The 17313-nt window shown below is 50.5% G+C and overlaps 1 protein-coding gene across 8 annotated transcripts in view; it reads left to right on the top strand.

Moving 5' to 3' along the window:
- Positions 1–17313, top strand: part of Pde1c (phosphodiesterase 1C) — a 278713-nt gene that overhangs the window by 86011 nt on the left and 175389 nt on the right. For 2 of the 8 annotated variants that reach the window (XM_048339513.1, XM_048339514.1), the window contains exon 1: positions 15652–16428. The exons of 5 other annotated variants lie outside the window; for them this stretch is intronic. In XM_048339513.1, the coding sequence (XP_048195470.1) occupies positions 16328–16428 (101 nt within the window). In that variant the 5' untranslated portion in view covers positions 15652–16327. Of the gene's footprint in view, positions 1–15648; positions 16429–17313 lie in introns of those variants that run through there. One more of the 8 variants, XM_048339515.1, reaches the window with a different exon arrangement.

Here is a 17313-nt window from a genome sequence, read left to right on the forward strand (position 1 = left end):
GGGCTTTGGCCCAGATCTTTAGCCCAAAGATGGTGCTTAAGCATTTACCAGCACACCACTGCCATGGGACACTGGCAAGAGGGAGATCACACAGGGTCACAATCCTCTCAGAGGAGGAGGAGCAGCAGATTTTGATTTTTGTCCTCATACCTGGCTTGAACTCAGGGGCAGGGCATTGTCCCTTAGCTTGTCAGCTCAAGGTTGGTGCTTTATCACTTGAGCCATGCTCTGTTTCCTCTTCCAGTTTTATTTTTTTTATTTTTTATTTGGCCAGTCCTGGGGCTTAGACTCAGGGCCTGAGCACTGTCCTGGCTTCTTTTTGCTCAAGGCTAGCACTCTGCCACTTGAGCCACAGTGCCACTTCTGGCCGTTTTCTATATATGTGGTGCTGAGGAATCAAACCTAGGGCTTCATGTATGCGAGGCAAATACTCTTGCCACTAGGCCATATTCCCAGCCCCTCCTCCTCCAGTTTTTAAGCAGCAGCGAAGATAACCATCTTGTCCTTTTCCGCCTCCCCTTGGCACGGGGGTATCAGGCTCTACTCTACTCTAACCACTCCCTTTCTCACCCTCTCCCCTGGTCACCCGACCTGCAGGTAAGGCCAGAGTGGAGTGGGGAGCTCAGGAAAGACCTCAGGTACACGCGGCCATATGAGATCGCTTTACCTCCCTCCTTACCCTTGAAGAAAGCCAGGCGTACGCGGATCTCAGAGACGCTTCAAGAGCAAATCTGATCTAATAAGGGAGTGGCTAGCAGTTGATATAGCAGGGGGTGACAAGAAAAGGGGGTGGTCGGCCAAGAGCTGGGGATAGGCTGGCGAGCTTGTCATAAGACCCCCTCATGAGCTAACGTCACTTGCTTAGCACCACCCCAGGGACAAAAGCCCGCGAGAATGGGGAGCACATGGGCTGGCAAGAAAGTTGGGGGGCTGGTTGCAAAGCCAGTTCTTCTGGTTCTGGACTCAGAAAATTGTGGCCTGCTTCCGCATTCCCCCAGGGCTGGGGGAAGGGCAGTGTCTCGGGAGCATGCTCTCCTCTGCCCTTCCCCCTCAAGGCCAACGCTGAACCCCAACAGTCCTTCTTTGCCCAAGACATTCCTGCATTTAGAATGAAAATCTCAGTAATCTACTCAGAGTGGGGCAGTCAGGTTACTTGGGCATCCTAAAGGCAGCTGGGTTGACAGCCATACTTTGAGGTCAGATGACACCTGCTCTAACTTGCAGATCTTGTTGGGAAAACTGCTTAGCTTCTAACTTTTCTTTTCAGAAAAATAAAGAAAAGAATTAGAAACCGATGGCACCAAGGCTTATACTAAAATCCTAGCTACTCAGGAGGCTGACATCTGAGGATCACACTTCAAAGCCAGCCTGGGCAGAAAAGTCCATGAGACTCTTATCTCCAATGGACTACTCAGAAAAAGCCAGAAGTGATGCTGTGGCTCAAGTGGTAGAATGCTAGCTTTGAGCACAAAGAGGCTCAGGGACAGTACCTAGGCCCTGAGTACTGGAAAAAAAACAAAAAGAAAGAAAAGAAAAGAATAGTGTTTTCCCACACTTTCAGAAATTTAGCAGAATAATGTTTAAAAAAGAACAAAACACTTGTCCTGGGCAGGATGCCAAGGGCTTATGCCTGTAATCTTAGTCAGAGAATTGAGTGTGGAAGTCAGCCTAGACAAAAAGATCACAAAATCTTTACTTAAGATCATGAAATCAGCTGGGGGCTGGTACTGCTCACACCTGTAACCCTAGCTACTTGGAAGGCTGGAATCTGAGGATCATAGTTAGAAACCAGCTTGGGCGGGAAAGTCTGTGAGACTCTTATCTCCAATTAACCACCAGAAACGCAGTGCCATGTGTGCGGTACCACACAGTGCCACTCCTTGCGAGGTTTGGAGGTGTGATGAGGCAGGCAGCAGGCTTCCAAAACCCTTTCAATGCAGGAGAGAGCCACAGCACATGTTGTCTGAGATCCTTGGTCAAAGTCCTTGCAGCCCTTCCTCCTGTCTTCCCTCATACACCACATACACTCCTGTCCTTTGCCGTGGCTTCTGCCCCTGCCTGGCCTCCACTGCTCTGTCTGGCAAATGGGGTGTGTCTTCCTGTTTGGCCTTCCATCCTGCCCCTCTCCCTACCAGGCTCAGTTCCCAAGCAGTTTTGGTGTCATCATCAAATGTGTATCATCAGGCGATGTCCCTGCTCTGTTTAAGATGCTATAGCCAGTCGCTCTCCCTCCTTTACACCCAGAGTAAAAGCCAATGTCTCCAAGGACGGGGGAAGGGAGAAGAGGGACCCTCACACATGGTGGGTGGGCAGCCACCATGGAAATCAGTATGGAGTTTCCTAAAAAAAAAAAAATCAACAGTAGAATGACCACCTTGCCATATCACTCCTGATGTTTACACGAAGAAAATGAAGACAATACTTTAGAGACCCATATTTTGTTGTGGAACTACTGGACACAGACACAGAAAGATAGACAGATACACACAAACACACACACACACACACACACACAGAGGAGCATTACTCAGTCATAAAAATGAATGAAATCAGAAAAATTGGTGGATAGCATATTAAGCAAAACAAGGTAGACTCAGAAAGATGAGTAAAAGGAGAGAGATGACAGGAAAGTAAAAGAGAGACCATTAGGGAAGGGCAGGGTGATGGGGGGAGACAGGAGTGGGAAAGAGCAGATGAGGGTAGGTAGATCAAACACAATATATGCATGTACGCAAGTATCACAGCGAAACTCATTAATCTATAGAATTGATATGTGTTAATAATTATAATCATCATAATTTATAATCTTACATTATACTTTAAGCTCACGAATGTGTATAATTTACCTTGAAAAGAAGGTGGCATTTATTTGATGTTCATTAAGCACAGTGGCCCTTTTGAAGAATTCCAAGGTGTTCTTTATAAGTGATCTTCTTTTTCAGTTTGTGTAATTTTTCCATTTGTGCTAAGAAAAGCCTGCTAGAGTAGCGTGTATGAAGTGTGCACGTGTGAGGCAGTGCCCGGGTCCTTTTTCCTGGGTCCAAGAGCTTTCTGACAGCACGTGCAGATCCCCTGCAGATCCCGGGGGGCCTCCGTGGATAGCCTTCATCTGATCCTAGGTGGGCTGAACCTTTAACTGTGTCCAGAACCCCACAGTTGGTGTGCCAGTTCAAGCCTCCTGAAAGATTTTTAGGATGGAAATGCTGAAATGGTCATGAATGGAAAATGCCTTTGTTTGGTGGTAGAGCAGAGTCCTTCGGCTTCCTGGGTGGTCAGAGTGAGTCTGTGCATGCCAAGGCCATCTGAGTCTCTGGAATTTGCCACCCTGGAGCTGGCTGGGGTGGATGACAGGGCCACAAGTGCAGGCACAGGTGTTGGGAATGCATGTTGTGGCTGGGGGTGGTGGGGAGTCTCCTCCAGTACCCAGTATGAATCTGTCATTCTGTTCCCGACTGGGGAGGCTTGTGGAAAGGGCCCTCATGGCCACAGGTAACTTCAGAAGTATGGTTCATGTGCCTTTACCTTTATTTTGTTTTGGTGATCAGTAAGGAGGCTATCGATCTTTTCAGCTTTTAGCATCTGATCCAGCTCCTCCATTCAGTCCTCATTTCCATATCACATCCCAAGAAAATGTTCTCTCTTCATTTCTTGTATACCTCTTGCATCTGCAAGAAAGAAAAACTAGATGAAAGAAATGGGATGCAGTTGAAAGACAAGGAAACAGGAGGAGAAATGGTTCTGTCCTACTGTAATGAAGCAAGCATGAAAATATGTAGAGGTATATATTTTACTGCACTCTAAAAAGGCTGTTGAGACCAATATAAGAAATGCACTATGGTGTTGGAGCGCATCTCTGGGTAAGAGATCTACAGGCTTTGCCTATCCAGGCTTTGCACTCCCACGCCCAGCTCTGCTTCTATGCCTGACTTCAGCACGCCTGATTTTTGCCATCCAAACCTCCCAGAGGGCAGGGTAATTTCTCTGGGAAAACTGTGCAGTGTAGACCTCCTGGGTGATCCTTGGCACCCCCACAGTGGCATTCTGAGGGTCTTTGGCCTGCAGATGAGTGACTGAGTTGGTGGCCATCAGGAGAGCTGCAGGGCCCTTTCCAGTGTGGCATGTTGCTGCTGGCTTCAGCTCCTCCTGTTTGGAAGACATAGCATCATGGCTACAGGGCTTAGCTAGTGGGATGCTCAGACTCTGATCTGAGAGACAGGGGATCCTGCTGCATGCCTTGTGGGCATGAGTTGGTAGCTGGAGTGACCACAGGAGGGCTCCACAGGGCATCTGCTGGTGGCAAGGAAGATACACTGCCTTCCCTAGTACCAGAAGCAGTGCTTATGCGTGGGGACAGACTGGGATGGAATGTACTCTCTGGCCCACCTAGGTTAAACCAGTCCTTTTAATAATGGACTGGCTCTGTCCATTCGTGACCTTTTTAGAGCTGAATCTGACAACTGCTCAGTTACCCAGATAGCCGAGTCGTGTGTCAGCACCGGCCTCTATGCATTATGATGTTGGTGGTATTCCCTCAGCCACCTTTATTGGCTGGAACAGGAAAGGTCTTCTCTTCTTTTTGTGTCCCTGGAGGCAAGCCAGTCTGCAATCTGCTCCATAATGGTGCTTTTCTGCAAAGGTGGAAGGCATGAGCCACTGCTCCTCCACCCTGGGTTTCTCCTCTCAGCCTCTCCTCCCACAGTACCATTTTACGGATGATTAAAGGCAGGTGGGATGACAAGGGAGCTCTGCTGGGGTGAGGTCAGGGCTGGGTTGCAGACAGGGATTTTCCTGTGAATGCAAACTCCCAGCATGCCACAGCCTTGGCCACAGGAGCTCTGGAGCTCCCAGCCTACAGAGCCAGGAAAGCCACTTGGAGAGGTATGGACCTGTGCCACAGTTATTAGCAGCTGGGATGAACTGGGGCTCTTCACTGAAGTTGTTGTCTGCTGCTGGTTTTTAGAGCAAGCAAGAGAGAGAGAAACACACACACAGACATAAAGACATGGACAGACTTGAGAGAGAGAGAGCCAGAGAGTCAGAGAGTCATCACAATTGCAGGAAGTCTATGTTTGCAATACTTGGTGGGTTTATAAGGAATAATTTTCCTTCCCTCCTTTTTGTTCTGTTTACAGCCCTTTGTGATGATACATTTATTAGTAATGTTTTTCAGGGCTAAGGTAGTAGTGGTGGAAGGAAGATTAACTCTGAATTGCTAATCAAATCTATCACAAACTGAATGCTGTGTATGAATCTCCTGGCCAGTATTCTGACAGAAACATATTTTCCATAAGCCTGACAAGAAGATTGTTTCCCGATTGTTATATCACAGTTGTAACTACTTTCAACGTCCCATGTGTATCTGTAGCTTCTATTATTGATGATGTTCTTGTATCACCTTCCTGTGGTTGTACCTACACTATCTCTGTAATCTTATCTGAGTATATTGGAAACCGTGTATACTGGTATTAGAACTAGGAAATTGAAAGGGAATACCAAAATTTGAGAGACACAGGGTAAAAAAAGACAAACAACTACAAAAGCAATACTTGCAAAACTGTTTGGTGTAAGTGAACTGAACACCTCATGGGGGGAAAGGGAAAAGGGGAGGAGGGAGGGAGGTATGAGGGACAAGGTAACAAACAGTACAAGAAATGTATCCAATGCCTAACGTATGAAACTGTAACCTCTCTGTAAATCAGTTTGATAATAAAAATTTGAAAAAAAAAAAGAAGATTGTTTCCAAAAGCCACAGTGATGAAATAAACCTCTGAGATCACCTGTAGTCAAGGACTAGCCCTTGGTCAACTGATTCTCACAGAGTTTACTTTTTGCTACGAAATGTGCAGAGGTCACTCATGAAAAGTTCCTGTCTTACTTGCTAATCCCAGTGTGGTGATGGAGACAGAAGAACTCATTAATTAGTAAATAGGACATAGGGCTACAAGTCCCCAGGGAAGAGTGGTGCCTCCTGCATCGCTTAGCATTGGTCTGGTAGAATGGTGGGATGGACACTTGTAGAAATATCTAACTATCAGCACATGTCCTCACAGCCAGTGGAACTGAGTCCCATATAAGCTGTGGAAGGGACTTTTGCTGTGCTATTTGAATGGGTGGGGCTGGATGTGGTGTGGATGTTCCTTGTGCTAGGTGTAGGGAAGGGAAGTATTAAACAACTCATTCTTATTTAGAGACTGGTTGATCATGAGGCTCCGATTGCTTTGTTCATCCTGAGAGTGGGAACAGGGCCTTACCCTCATCCAGAATGAGTGGGGACAGGGCCTTACTTGACATGGCCAAGGTTCTGTACAATGACTCAACTTGTCCTTCAGTGCTGTGGAGAAAATTCCTGAGCTTCTGAGTCTCATTGCAGATATCTTTTTCCCCTCTTTTTCCCCATACATCTAGCTAAGGCTGTGGCTATGTGCAAGCCACATGGGATGAGAGACATCACGCCCCCCCCTCCCTTCCGCCCCCGCCCCCCAGCCCCAGGTTCCAGGATGGTTCTGGAGGATTTTAGGCAGTTTGAGAGCCCTTAGCCAGGCTTTGCTTTATGTGAGAGTTACTTTTAAATTGGGTCCAGGAGCCGGTGGCTCACCTCTATAATCTACTCAGGAGGCTGAGATCTGAGGATCGAGGTTCGAAGCCAGCATGGGTACAAAAGTCCGTGAACCGCTTATCTCCAATAAACTACTCAGGAAAAAGCCAGAAGTGGTGCTGTGGTTCAAGCGGTAGAACACCAGCTTTGAGAAAAAGAAACTCAGGGACAGTACCCAGGCAGTGCCTGAGTTCAAGCCCCAGGACTGCAAAAAAAAAAAAAAAATTGGATCCAGTTTTCTTTTCTCCCCACTCCAGGCTTGGAGGAGCCTGGTCAGGTCTCAGAAGTAGAAATCCATGCACGCCGATGGCTCTGGCCACATGTATGTGCCAAGGATCTTGGATTTATTCAAGGTGACCTGGTCCTGGCTTATTAGCAAGGATCAAGAAAGCATGCAGGTGGCAGTGATTCACAACACTTTATTCTTTTATCCTCCTGGCTCTTCAAAATCTGTGCCTTTTCAGGAATCACAGGGACCAGGCGGACACTTCAGAGGTCCCCAAGGACAATTTTGAAAATGCTGTCAGCAGTGGTTAAAATCTCTCGGCCCCTTGTGCATTGAACCACACAGAAAGCACATTTGACTTATCTGGAGGGTGTTGGAAAGCAGGTTCTCTGCCAGATACTTGGAAACTAACCCTTTGTGCCCCAGAGCTGCTCTAGGCAGTGCCTGTGGCCCCTCCCGCAAGTCCTGCATCTACTGGTTCAGGTCTAGTTGAAGGTTAATTTGTTTCCTTGTCTCTTCTGTGCTCTTGGCTTTTATGTGCCAGTGTTTAAACCTGGGATCTTAAATCAGCTAAATTTCAGTCCTCTGAGGATGCTTAGCATGTGGCAATGGACTGGCCACCATGACCTCTCCAGCCTGGGACATCACAGCATAGTGGGGCCTGACCTCCACTGGGAGCTAAGCTCTTCTCCATTCCCATCTGTGCTCCTGCCCTCACCTGCGCCCCCACCCTCACCTGTATCCCCCACCCTCACCTGTGGCCCCCACCCTCACCTGTGCCCCTGTTCTCACCTGCGCCCCACCCTCATCTGTGGCTCCCACCCTCACCTGTGCCCCTGCCCTCACCTGTGCCCCCACCCTCACCTGTGCCCCTGCCCTCACCTGTGCCCCCACCCTCACCTGTGCCCCTGCCCTCACCTGTGCCCCCACCCACACCTGTGCCCCTCCCCTCACCTGTGGACCTGCCCTCATCTGTGCCCCTGCCCTCACCTGTGCCCCCACCCTCACCTGTGGCCCCCACCCTCACCTGTGCCCCTGTTCTCACCTGCGCCCCACCCTCATCTGTGGCTCCCACCCTCACCTGTGCCCCTGCCCTCACCTGTGCCCCCACCCTCACCTGTGCCCCTGCCCTCACCTGTGCCCCCACCCTCACCTGTGCCCCTGCCCTCACCTGTGCCCCCACCCACACCTGTGCCCCTGCCCTCACCTGTGGACCTGCCCTCACCTGTGCCCCCACCCTCACCTGTGCCCCTGCCCTCACCTGTGCCCCCACCCTCACCTGTGCCCCTGCCCTCACCTGTGCCCCCACCCTCACCTGTGCCCCTGCCCTCACCTGTGGCCCCACCCTCACCTGTGCCCCTGTCTTCATCTGTGGTCCCACCCTCACCTGTGTCCCTGCCCTCACCTGTGCCCCCACCCTCACCTGTGCCCCTGCCCTCACCTGTGCCCCCACCCACACCTGTGCCCCTGCCCTCACCTGTGGACCTGCCCTCATCTGTGCCCCTGCCCTCACCTGTGCCCCCACCCTCACCTGTGCCCCTGTCTTCATCTGTGCCCCCACCCTCACCTGTGCCCCTGCCCTCACCTGTGGCCCCACCCTCACCTGTGCCCCTGTCTTCATCTGTGGTCCCACCCTCACCTGTGTCCCTGCCCTCACCTGTGGCCCCACCCTCACCTGTGCCCCTGTCTTCATCTGTGCCCCCACCCTCACCTGTGCCCCTGCCCTCACCTGTGGCCCCACCCTCACCTGTGCCCCTGTCTTCATCTGTGGTCCCACCCTCACCTGTGTCCCTGCCCTCACCTGTGGCCCTGCCCTCACCTGTATCCCCCACCCTCACCTATGGCCCCCACCCTCACCTGTGGCCCCCGCCATCATCTGTGCCCCTGCCCTCACCTGCGCCCCCACCCTCACTTGTGGCCCCCACCCTCACTGTGTCCTTTGTGTCCCCCACTCTCATCCATGGCCCCCACTCTCACCTGTGCCCTCACCTCCTCACTACACTTTCCTTCTTCTTTGTGTCCCTGATTACCCATCAAGTCCCTTACTGCTTTAAGATTGTGGTGCCTGCTCTGTCTTCTCTTCAGAAATACTTTCTTCTACTTGTTATGTGGACAACTCTTTGTGCAAGTCTGAGTGCAGCTGTCCCCAGCTCATGGAGGCCATCCTTGACCACCTGGGTGGATTAATGAGGGCTGCCCAAACTGCGTTCCTCCTCCTCCTCCTCCTCCTCCTCCTCCTCCTCCTCCTCCTCCTCCTCCTCCTCCTCCTCCTCCTCCTCCTCTTCCTCCTCCTCCTCCAGAAAGCAGTGTAATTCTCACAGAATCAGAGCCACTCAGGGAGGCTTCGAAATAAAGGCAGAGGAGCCATTTGATACCACTTTGCTGTCCAGCTCTTGCCTCCTCCTTCTAAATACTTGTTCTTGCCCTCGCTCTGCCTCTGAAGCAAGCCTAAGCCAACCTCATGCAGAGACCATGCAGAGAGATCTTGTGCAGAGATGACCATGTGGGGAAACCACATGGAGAGACTCCATGGAGAGACCACACAGAAAGATCCTGTGCAGAGGCCCCATGGAGCTGTCTTGCATGGGGAGAGAGGCCCCTGCCAGCACCAGACATGGGGGTGAAACCATACTGGCTATTGTAGCCCCAGCTGCCTCTGACAGAGCTGCTTCCAATATGATCAGCAGAGACAGTATTAAAGAGAGAAAAAAGTGGTTGGTTTCAGCCACTAAATTTTGGGAGTGGTTTGTTAGAGAGAAACACCCAGCTGAAATGCCACCTTACTTACAAATAGTTCCAGCCCCATGATTCTTTGCCCTGAAGAAGTGTGTTTGTTTTCTTTTCAGCACATCTAACCTTTACAATGATGTATCCATGGTTCCATCACTTGTTCACTCTCTAGCTCTCTAGTGAGACTGAAGTCACAGTATAGAGACCTGGTCATTTTTATTTTTTAGGTTGAAGACTGGGACTTGAACTTGGTACCTGCCACTTTCTCTCATGAGCTAGTGGAGCCACGCTTTCAACTCTAGGACATTTTTGTTGGCCTCATATGCCTTATGGCACATAATGCATGGTCCAAGGCAAGCACCCAGCAAAGACATATTGAATGAATGTTAAAATGTATGCATTGTTGGGCTCTTTTCCTTCCCCAGACAGAGATAGGGATTTTTTCAAATCCTTGTCTTCCAATTCACTGATGGTGAACATTCACCCCACAAATTCTAATGCATCCCACTGGCAAGGCCATAGAGAATAAAATATCCTAAAGTTAAATCTGGAACCCTGGGGTCCCCTTTGGCCTGCATGTCTAGTCTCTCCGAACCCTCCACCACCACAAAAGGCTCTGTGCCAAGAGTCAGGCTGACAGATGCACTTCCCCTGCCTGTAGCTTTTCTCTCAATCATTCATTCTCCAGGACACCATCTTCCTTCAGGAGCCCTTGGCCTGCACTTCTGGTTGGGGCCAACCATGGAATGCAAATTTTAGGGGGACATGGAGCCATTGCTGCTGGGGCCTGCACTGAAAGCCAGAGAGGGGCAGGGCCTCCTGTCTTTATTCCTCTGTCCACAAGAGCTATGTAGAGCCAGGCTTGGGGCAGCGGCTCTCCACATTTAAATGTGCTTCATGCAGAGGGGAGGGACTCACTGATTTATGGACATTTGGGTCAGAACTTGGCTTACTGTAGCATCAGCAGTTTTATATGAACAGAAATTTCAATTTCATTACTTCTGCCAAGTTAATTCTGCTGGCTTAGCAGAGGCAGAGCAGCCACAGGGCCAGGAGTTGAAAAGAGGTGGGCCACTATCTCTCTGTCTGCCACTCTCTGGGGCCATAGGCCATAGTTCTAAGCCACCGATACATGATAATAGGGTGAATAATAAAAATTTATCACTCACTTTAGGGTTGTTTGGAGGGGCTAGTATGTACAGTGTGGTGATGTCTTAATATGGCATTATTAAGAAATAAATCTATTCCTACATCTATTTATAAAAACAATAATGGTGCCTCAGTTTAATGGAGAGGTGGTCTGCCTACCTCAGGGCTATTGAACAGTGTCCTGGTTTCCTTCTATGACCTCTGATGGATGGGAGATGGGGAAGGAATTACATGTTTACAACTCTCCAATGCTCAGGGCATTCTTCTGGCTCTTTGGGGCAATCCTCCACAGGGAAAGTTGTGCGTCAGGAGTCAGTCTCCTGTTTCAGTGACAGAAACCTGACTCAAAGTAGCTTATGGTTAAAAAAAAACATCGAGGAAAGCAGGGACATTTACTTGGTTCATGTAACTTCAAAGTACATAGGTGGCTTGGCTTCAGGTACAGTCAGACCAAGGGACTCCAAAGGTCTTTCTGCCTTTTCCCTTTGATTCTCTAGGTTTTCTCTGTCTAATTGTTAATGTTGTTTTTCTGTTATGTTCTCTCCACTGGGGAAAAGAGAAGGTCAGGGATGAGGTAGTGTCAAACCTATGCTTGAGGAGAAGCTAATTTTCTTCTAGTGGCGCCCTCCATTTCCCCATGAGGAAGTGGCATTGGAGCTGCTAGGACCCGTTTCAGTCCTCTCCCTCTCCTGGTCTGAGCACATTGTTTGGCAGAGTTGGGGACATGACTCTTACTGTCTAATCTTGGTTGTGTTTCCTACATCATACACAGCCTGCCTGCTGGGGCAGACCTGGGTCTTGCTATACTATGTGTTTGGGGCTCATGAAAACTTGGCTGGGAGAGGTCAGACCATGCTTCTCCAGTCAAGCATGTTGGACCCTGGAAAGAGATCCAGAGTGTATAGAAGGCCTAACCCAGCCCTAGCCAGAGGGCTATGCCAGTCAGGGTCCCTAAGTCCTTGCATGCGTTTGTGGTGCTGACTTCTCAGAGCACTATTTTAGATGGAGATTAGATCTCCAGGCTCAGCCATCTCTCCCCTTCTCTTTCTGGTGAATGTGGTTCCATGGACAGAGCCCCCCCCCCTCGTCCTAATTGTGGGGTGAGATGGGGAGGGTGTCATTGGGGAATACTCTGTGGCCCTGGGGGTCAGCCCACATGCAGGGGTGGGGTGGGAGAGGCAGCTCTGCCCACCCTTGCTTCCAGTGCCCCAAGTTCCCCCAGAATCTCCCCAGAAGGCGCCTTGGTGGTATCCATGCAAGCACCAAGGGCAGTCACTGGCCTTGTGGATAGAGGTGAGTGTTTGGGATAGGGTAGTGAGTTTCTGGGTAACAGTGCTCTGCCTTTTCTGGTTTTATCTGTTTTCAACGACTCTCCAACTTTCTTAGCGGAGAGCATGTGTTCATCTCCAGGCTGGGGCTCACCAAGGGTGACCTAGCATCTTCTCATGGCTGTTGCAAGCTCTGCTGTGGAACTTCCCTGAGGGCCAAGCTCAGGGATGTATGAGAAACACCCCTCACATGGCTGCCATGTTCTCTTGGAGCCATCCATGACATCCTGCCACCTGCAGGAGATCCCCAGCTTCTTCACAGGGGCCGGCTGAGCCTTCTGGTACTTTCTCCTGATGTCCTTAGTTAGGTGTTTAGAGCCCATTCACGTTTATGTGCCTCCTTTTTTACTGGGCTATCTTTATGGCCATTGGTCTCCATCCACCTCCCATAGAGTGGCTTCCACATATGAACCTTCATGATCCAGTTCAAATGTCACCTCCACTGTGGACTTGATTTCTCTGCTGTGTGACTGGGGTCCCCTCTGCTCTTGGGGCAGCCTGGGGGCTCTTCTAGTCTGCACCATCCTACTGGTCTTCCTGCAGGGAGATGGTGCGGTTCAGGGATAAGCCTGGGTTTGAGAGCTGCTCTGCCACTGACTAGTTGCTTGTCTTGACAAGAGTTATCAGTGTCGACCGAAACGGTTGGTGAAATGAACCAAACAACCTGTGCCAGGCTCGCCTGGTGCTAAGCACAGTAGCTGTTGCTCACTGGTAGGGATGGTGCATGTGACTGTTACAAAAATCCACTCATGATGGATGGAAGAGGATTAGGGGTCACGCTCATGTCTGCAAAAGCCTGAATTCTATATTCTTGTGAAATAATTGTCTAGTTTCTCCTTAAACTCCTCCAAGAACAGAGTGTACTTACTACTCTTAATGCTGATGGCTTTAGAGGATTGCTAGTGCCTTTGTCAATTAGAGGATATATATACACACATATATAAATTTATGTATGTATGGGTATGTAGAAGTTAGTGGTGTTTGCCATGTGAGATTTCCTAAAGAGTCTTGACATGAACCTGACTTAGAATAGTAATTAATCTCCAATGCAAAGTTGTATGTGGCAATGTGGCCTTCTTTGACCCTCTGTGCCCAGATCAGTTTGCACCTGTTTCCTTGCTTCTGCATAGTATGCTGGTACAGATTATGGCTTGTGGTGATGTTGAAACTTGCAAGCCTACCTTGTTTGAGATAGATAAAGAGAGAACAGAGCCCCAGTAACATAAAAATGTGGTTCACCTGAAAACAGTAATGTTTTATAGACAGAAGAAAACTTTACTTTCTGACATGGGTTAGAAAGAGCCCTGGCTCAGGAGGAAGGAGTCCTAAGCTGTTCTGTGGTACTTTGGCCTCAGTTTTCTTCCCAACAGAATGGGAGCATTAGGCACTCAGAAATGGGGTAGAGGGCTAAACAGTATCTCTGGGACCTGATGACTCCTCTTTCCACCCAGTCAGAGAGAGCAGCTCTGAGTTGAGGATCTGAAGCCAAGGCGCTTATGACATGTTATTTGAAATAAACTATTCCACTGCTTAAGAACTTTCAAACTAAATTTTTTTTTTTTTTTGGCCAGTCCTGGGCCTTGGACTCAGGGCCTGAGCACTGTCCCTGGCTTCTTCCCGCTCAAGGCTAGCACTCTGCCACTTGAGCCACAGCGCCACTTCTGGCCGTTTTCTGCATATGTGGTGCTGGGGAATCGAACCTAGGGCCTCGTGTATCCGAGGCAGGCACTCTTGCCACTAGGCTATATCCCCAGCCAAACTAAATTATTTTTCAAGCCCCTTCCTGTTGGAAAAATTATCATTAGCCTGAAATAAAGCAAAGTTGCATTTATAAAATTAAACTTTCTACTACTTGTTTAAATTTTCTTTTTCTAAAATGAAGCAAAATGTTATTTTAGAAACTCTATTGAAGTTTAGTTCTCTGTCTCTCTCTCTCTCTCTCTCATTTGCTTGATTGCAGTGAAGGGCTATTCCTTTTCCTTCTCAAAGTGCTTTCTGTCTGATGTAATCAAAACCCCACCAACATTGGGGCCGGTCCTAGGTGTGTAGAGAGGCAGGAAGGGTACCGTGTTCTGTATCACTCCCTTTTCTTCCATCCCAGGCATGTTGTCATGGAAACCACCACACAACAGGTGCACATGTTCTGTGTTCCGGGACCTCTCCTCAGCCAGTTCTCTCCCTGGCTCCTCCAAGTGGCTTCCAAGAGGCCTAAAGATGGAGTAGACACAGGAAATCTTTTTGCTTGGCTTTGCTTTGCAGAGATGGAAAAATGGACCTCATAGAAGGGGACACATTTGTACAGGCCAAGATTATTGGTCTTCACTCAGGGTCTGGCCATCTCTGGTCTGCTTTCTCCCTAGCAGAGAACCCCTGATGCTTTGAGTTTCTTATCCTAGATGGGATGTGAGAGTCCCTCCAGGAAGATATGAGTCTTACATAAGTGTGGGTTAGGGGAAGTCTGTGATTGTGTGTGGTATGTGTGCTGGTTACGTTGCATTGCTGCAGCACCATAGTGAGACTGCAGGCTGCACCGTGTGGGCCCAAGGAAACACCCTGTTTGCAACCATGGGACCATGTTTGTCTCTAGTCTCCCTAGCAAGCTGCCAAAGTAATTCCTTCTTTTTCTGCCCTGTTCCCTGGACATTGAGTGGGTGATTGGCTTTCTTCTCATAACTGAACTCCTCATGACACTTTGGTTGTTTAATGTCATCTGAGCCTGAACTCAGGGTGGACCACTTCCAGAGCAGTGTTAAGGACTGACATTATTGGAGTGGCAGTGGGTGGCAGGCGCGTCCACCAGAACTTTTTGTGGTCTCTTGGGAGCCTTCTCTGTTAGGGTGACCGGAGCTGGCCACACCATCCATAATTATCCTCTTACCTAAAGTGGGAGTCTGGCAAACTTGGCCACCATTGTTTTATGTGTTTGTCATTGTCACATGAGGGGAACTTGGCTTGATCAAGGAAGGAAAGTAGCACTCACCTTTACATTTATCTTACCTTTGGGAAGCAAGCACTGAGTTATTTGGTGGAAAGAGAAAAAATACTGGTAAGTGTGGTGCAGAGACACCTGCCCTGTCCTGGAGACCATGCTTGGCAGGCCATGGGTGCTGCAGGCTGGCTCACAGAGGGGCCGGTTGGGGTGGGGTAGTGGCCCCGAAGGACATATGGTGACCATTTCAGTGTTAGCAAGGCTCCAAGCAGTTTGGACACAGAGGGGAGGGGTTTGGTTTTGATCCTGCCTTTGCTTTTGTCCCTGGATCTCTGATCTCCTGTCCTGTCCTTCCTTCCTTCCAACTCCTTACCTGCTCCCTTCCCCAGGATACTCTGCTTTGACATTGCCAGCAGCCTCCGGGACCACCCAGGCAGGAGCAGCTTTGGGGAGCTGAAACCCTGCGCACCTCAGCCCCCAGTAACGGCGGGAGCCCAGGTGTGGGAACTCCTGACACCTCGGTTGGAATTTTGTCGCCCCCCCCCCCAACACCCAGTGGAGAGCTCTGGCCAGAAACTCAGCAGCTTATGCGGCCTAGTCTGTGCCCCTTTGGGGGTTCCTGGCTTCCTCTTTGTGGGCTCTGTGCGTCAAGGTTTCATGTGGCACGCGGTCGGTCAGGAAGCGGTGTGGCACCGCTGGGGACCGTGGAGTGGCACGGCAGGGGGCCGCGGAGTGTGGGTGCCAGGCTGGGAGCTGGTGGGGTGTGGACGGCGGACCCGGGCGCGCTTACCGCCGCTTTTCTCACTTGTCAGCCTCCTTGCCTGTCCGCCCTGCTGGTAAGTGAGAGAGTGGGGTGACGTTGGGGAGAGGGGCGGGGGCGCAGGGCGGAGCTGGGGCGCGGTCCGGGTGCGCCCTCCCTGCTGGCGCCTTCCGCTCCGCGCCCCACCCCGCTCACCTCCCCATCCTTGCCTCTGCCTCTCTCCACGCCCACCCGCGCCCCTTCTCCAAACCCGAGGCGCGCGGGCCACCATCGCTCTGTTCCCGGCTTTGTTTAGCGGAAGAATCGGAGGAGGAGCGCGGTCCCCACCTCTGCCCGGGCACCAGAGCCTGGGCATCCCTGTCCTGGGTACCGGAGCTTGGTCCCCATTCCTCCCCAGGCACCGCGCGGTCCCCACTCCTGCCCTGCGCCGGGCCATGGCCGCTTCCCGCCGCAGTTTCCAGAGTGTACCTGGGCCCGGGGGCCACCTCCAGCCGCGCCCGCTCTGAACCCGGTGGGCGCTCCGAGGGCTCCGCGGGGACCAAATCCCCAGACTAGGCTGGGAGCCGACTACCAAACTCTTCCCGCCTCACCCCAGTGAGAAGCGGCCGCGATGGAGTCCCCGACCAAGGAGATTGAAGAATTCGAAAGCAACTCTCTGAAATACCTGCAGCCCGAACAGATCGAGAAGATCTGGCTGCGGCTCCGAGGACTGTAAGTGCATCCCTGGCCCCCGACCCCTTCCCTCTTGCTCTCCTATTTGCCCCCATCACCCCAGCTCCTGCATCGCCCTTAAACCTGGCCCTGCAAGTTCTGCACCTGCTCTGCTAATTACAGTCACTGCTGCCTGCCTTGGGGCACAGCACCTGGCCAGCCAAGTCCTTCTATATTAGGGTCCTGGGGCGGCGTGGGGGTGGGGGTGGGGGGGAAGGGTATGTGCAGCCCTTAGATGAGTCATGGTCCTAGCTCTACCGCAAGAAGCTGTTTCTGGCTCCTTCTGTCCAGGGAGAAAAGTTTGGGGAGCTTGATCAGGGACTTTAATCAGAGTTTTTTTTTTTGAAAACTGCTTGCAACCACTTTGGGAATGGTTCAGGACTTATTACAGTTCTTAATTCAATCACTCTGGAGGCACCTTCTCCCTCTTCCTAGCCAGATTCAGCACCTGATATTTTCTGAGGAGTCTTTGTAGCAGAGAAATGCTTACTACAAGAAGAGCTATTTGGGAGCAAAGCCGAGGTTAGAAGCAGTGATGGAGTTTTCCTAGCAGTATGGGAGATGCAGACAAGTATCTGAGCTGCTGCTAACCTTGAGCCCAGCAGTAAGAGCTCGAGCTGGACTAGTAGGAAGAGATGTCTGAATTTTGGTCACTGTGTTGGCTTGGGTTTGGTTTGGGGTACTGGCTTAGTAGAAGTGACCTAAATGTCCATTTTGTGTGTATGTGTGTGTGTGTGTGTGTGTGTGTGTGTGTGTGTGTGTGTGTGAGAGAGAGAGAGAGAGAGAGAGAGAGAGAGAGAGAGAGAGAACATTCATAAACAATGAACAGCTGCTATCTCCATTAGAAACTGCACTGATTCCCTCTCTGGTCACTGAGTAGCTCCC

The sequence above is a fragment of the Perognathus longimembris genome, chromosome 2, assembly GCF_023159225.1.
Source record: "Perognathus longimembris pacificus isolate PPM17 chromosome 2, ASM2315922v1, whole genome shotgun sequence".
In the NCBI taxonomy this organism is placed as follows: Eukaryota; Metazoa; Chordata; class Mammalia; order Rodentia; family Heteromyidae; genus Perognathus; species Perognathus longimembris.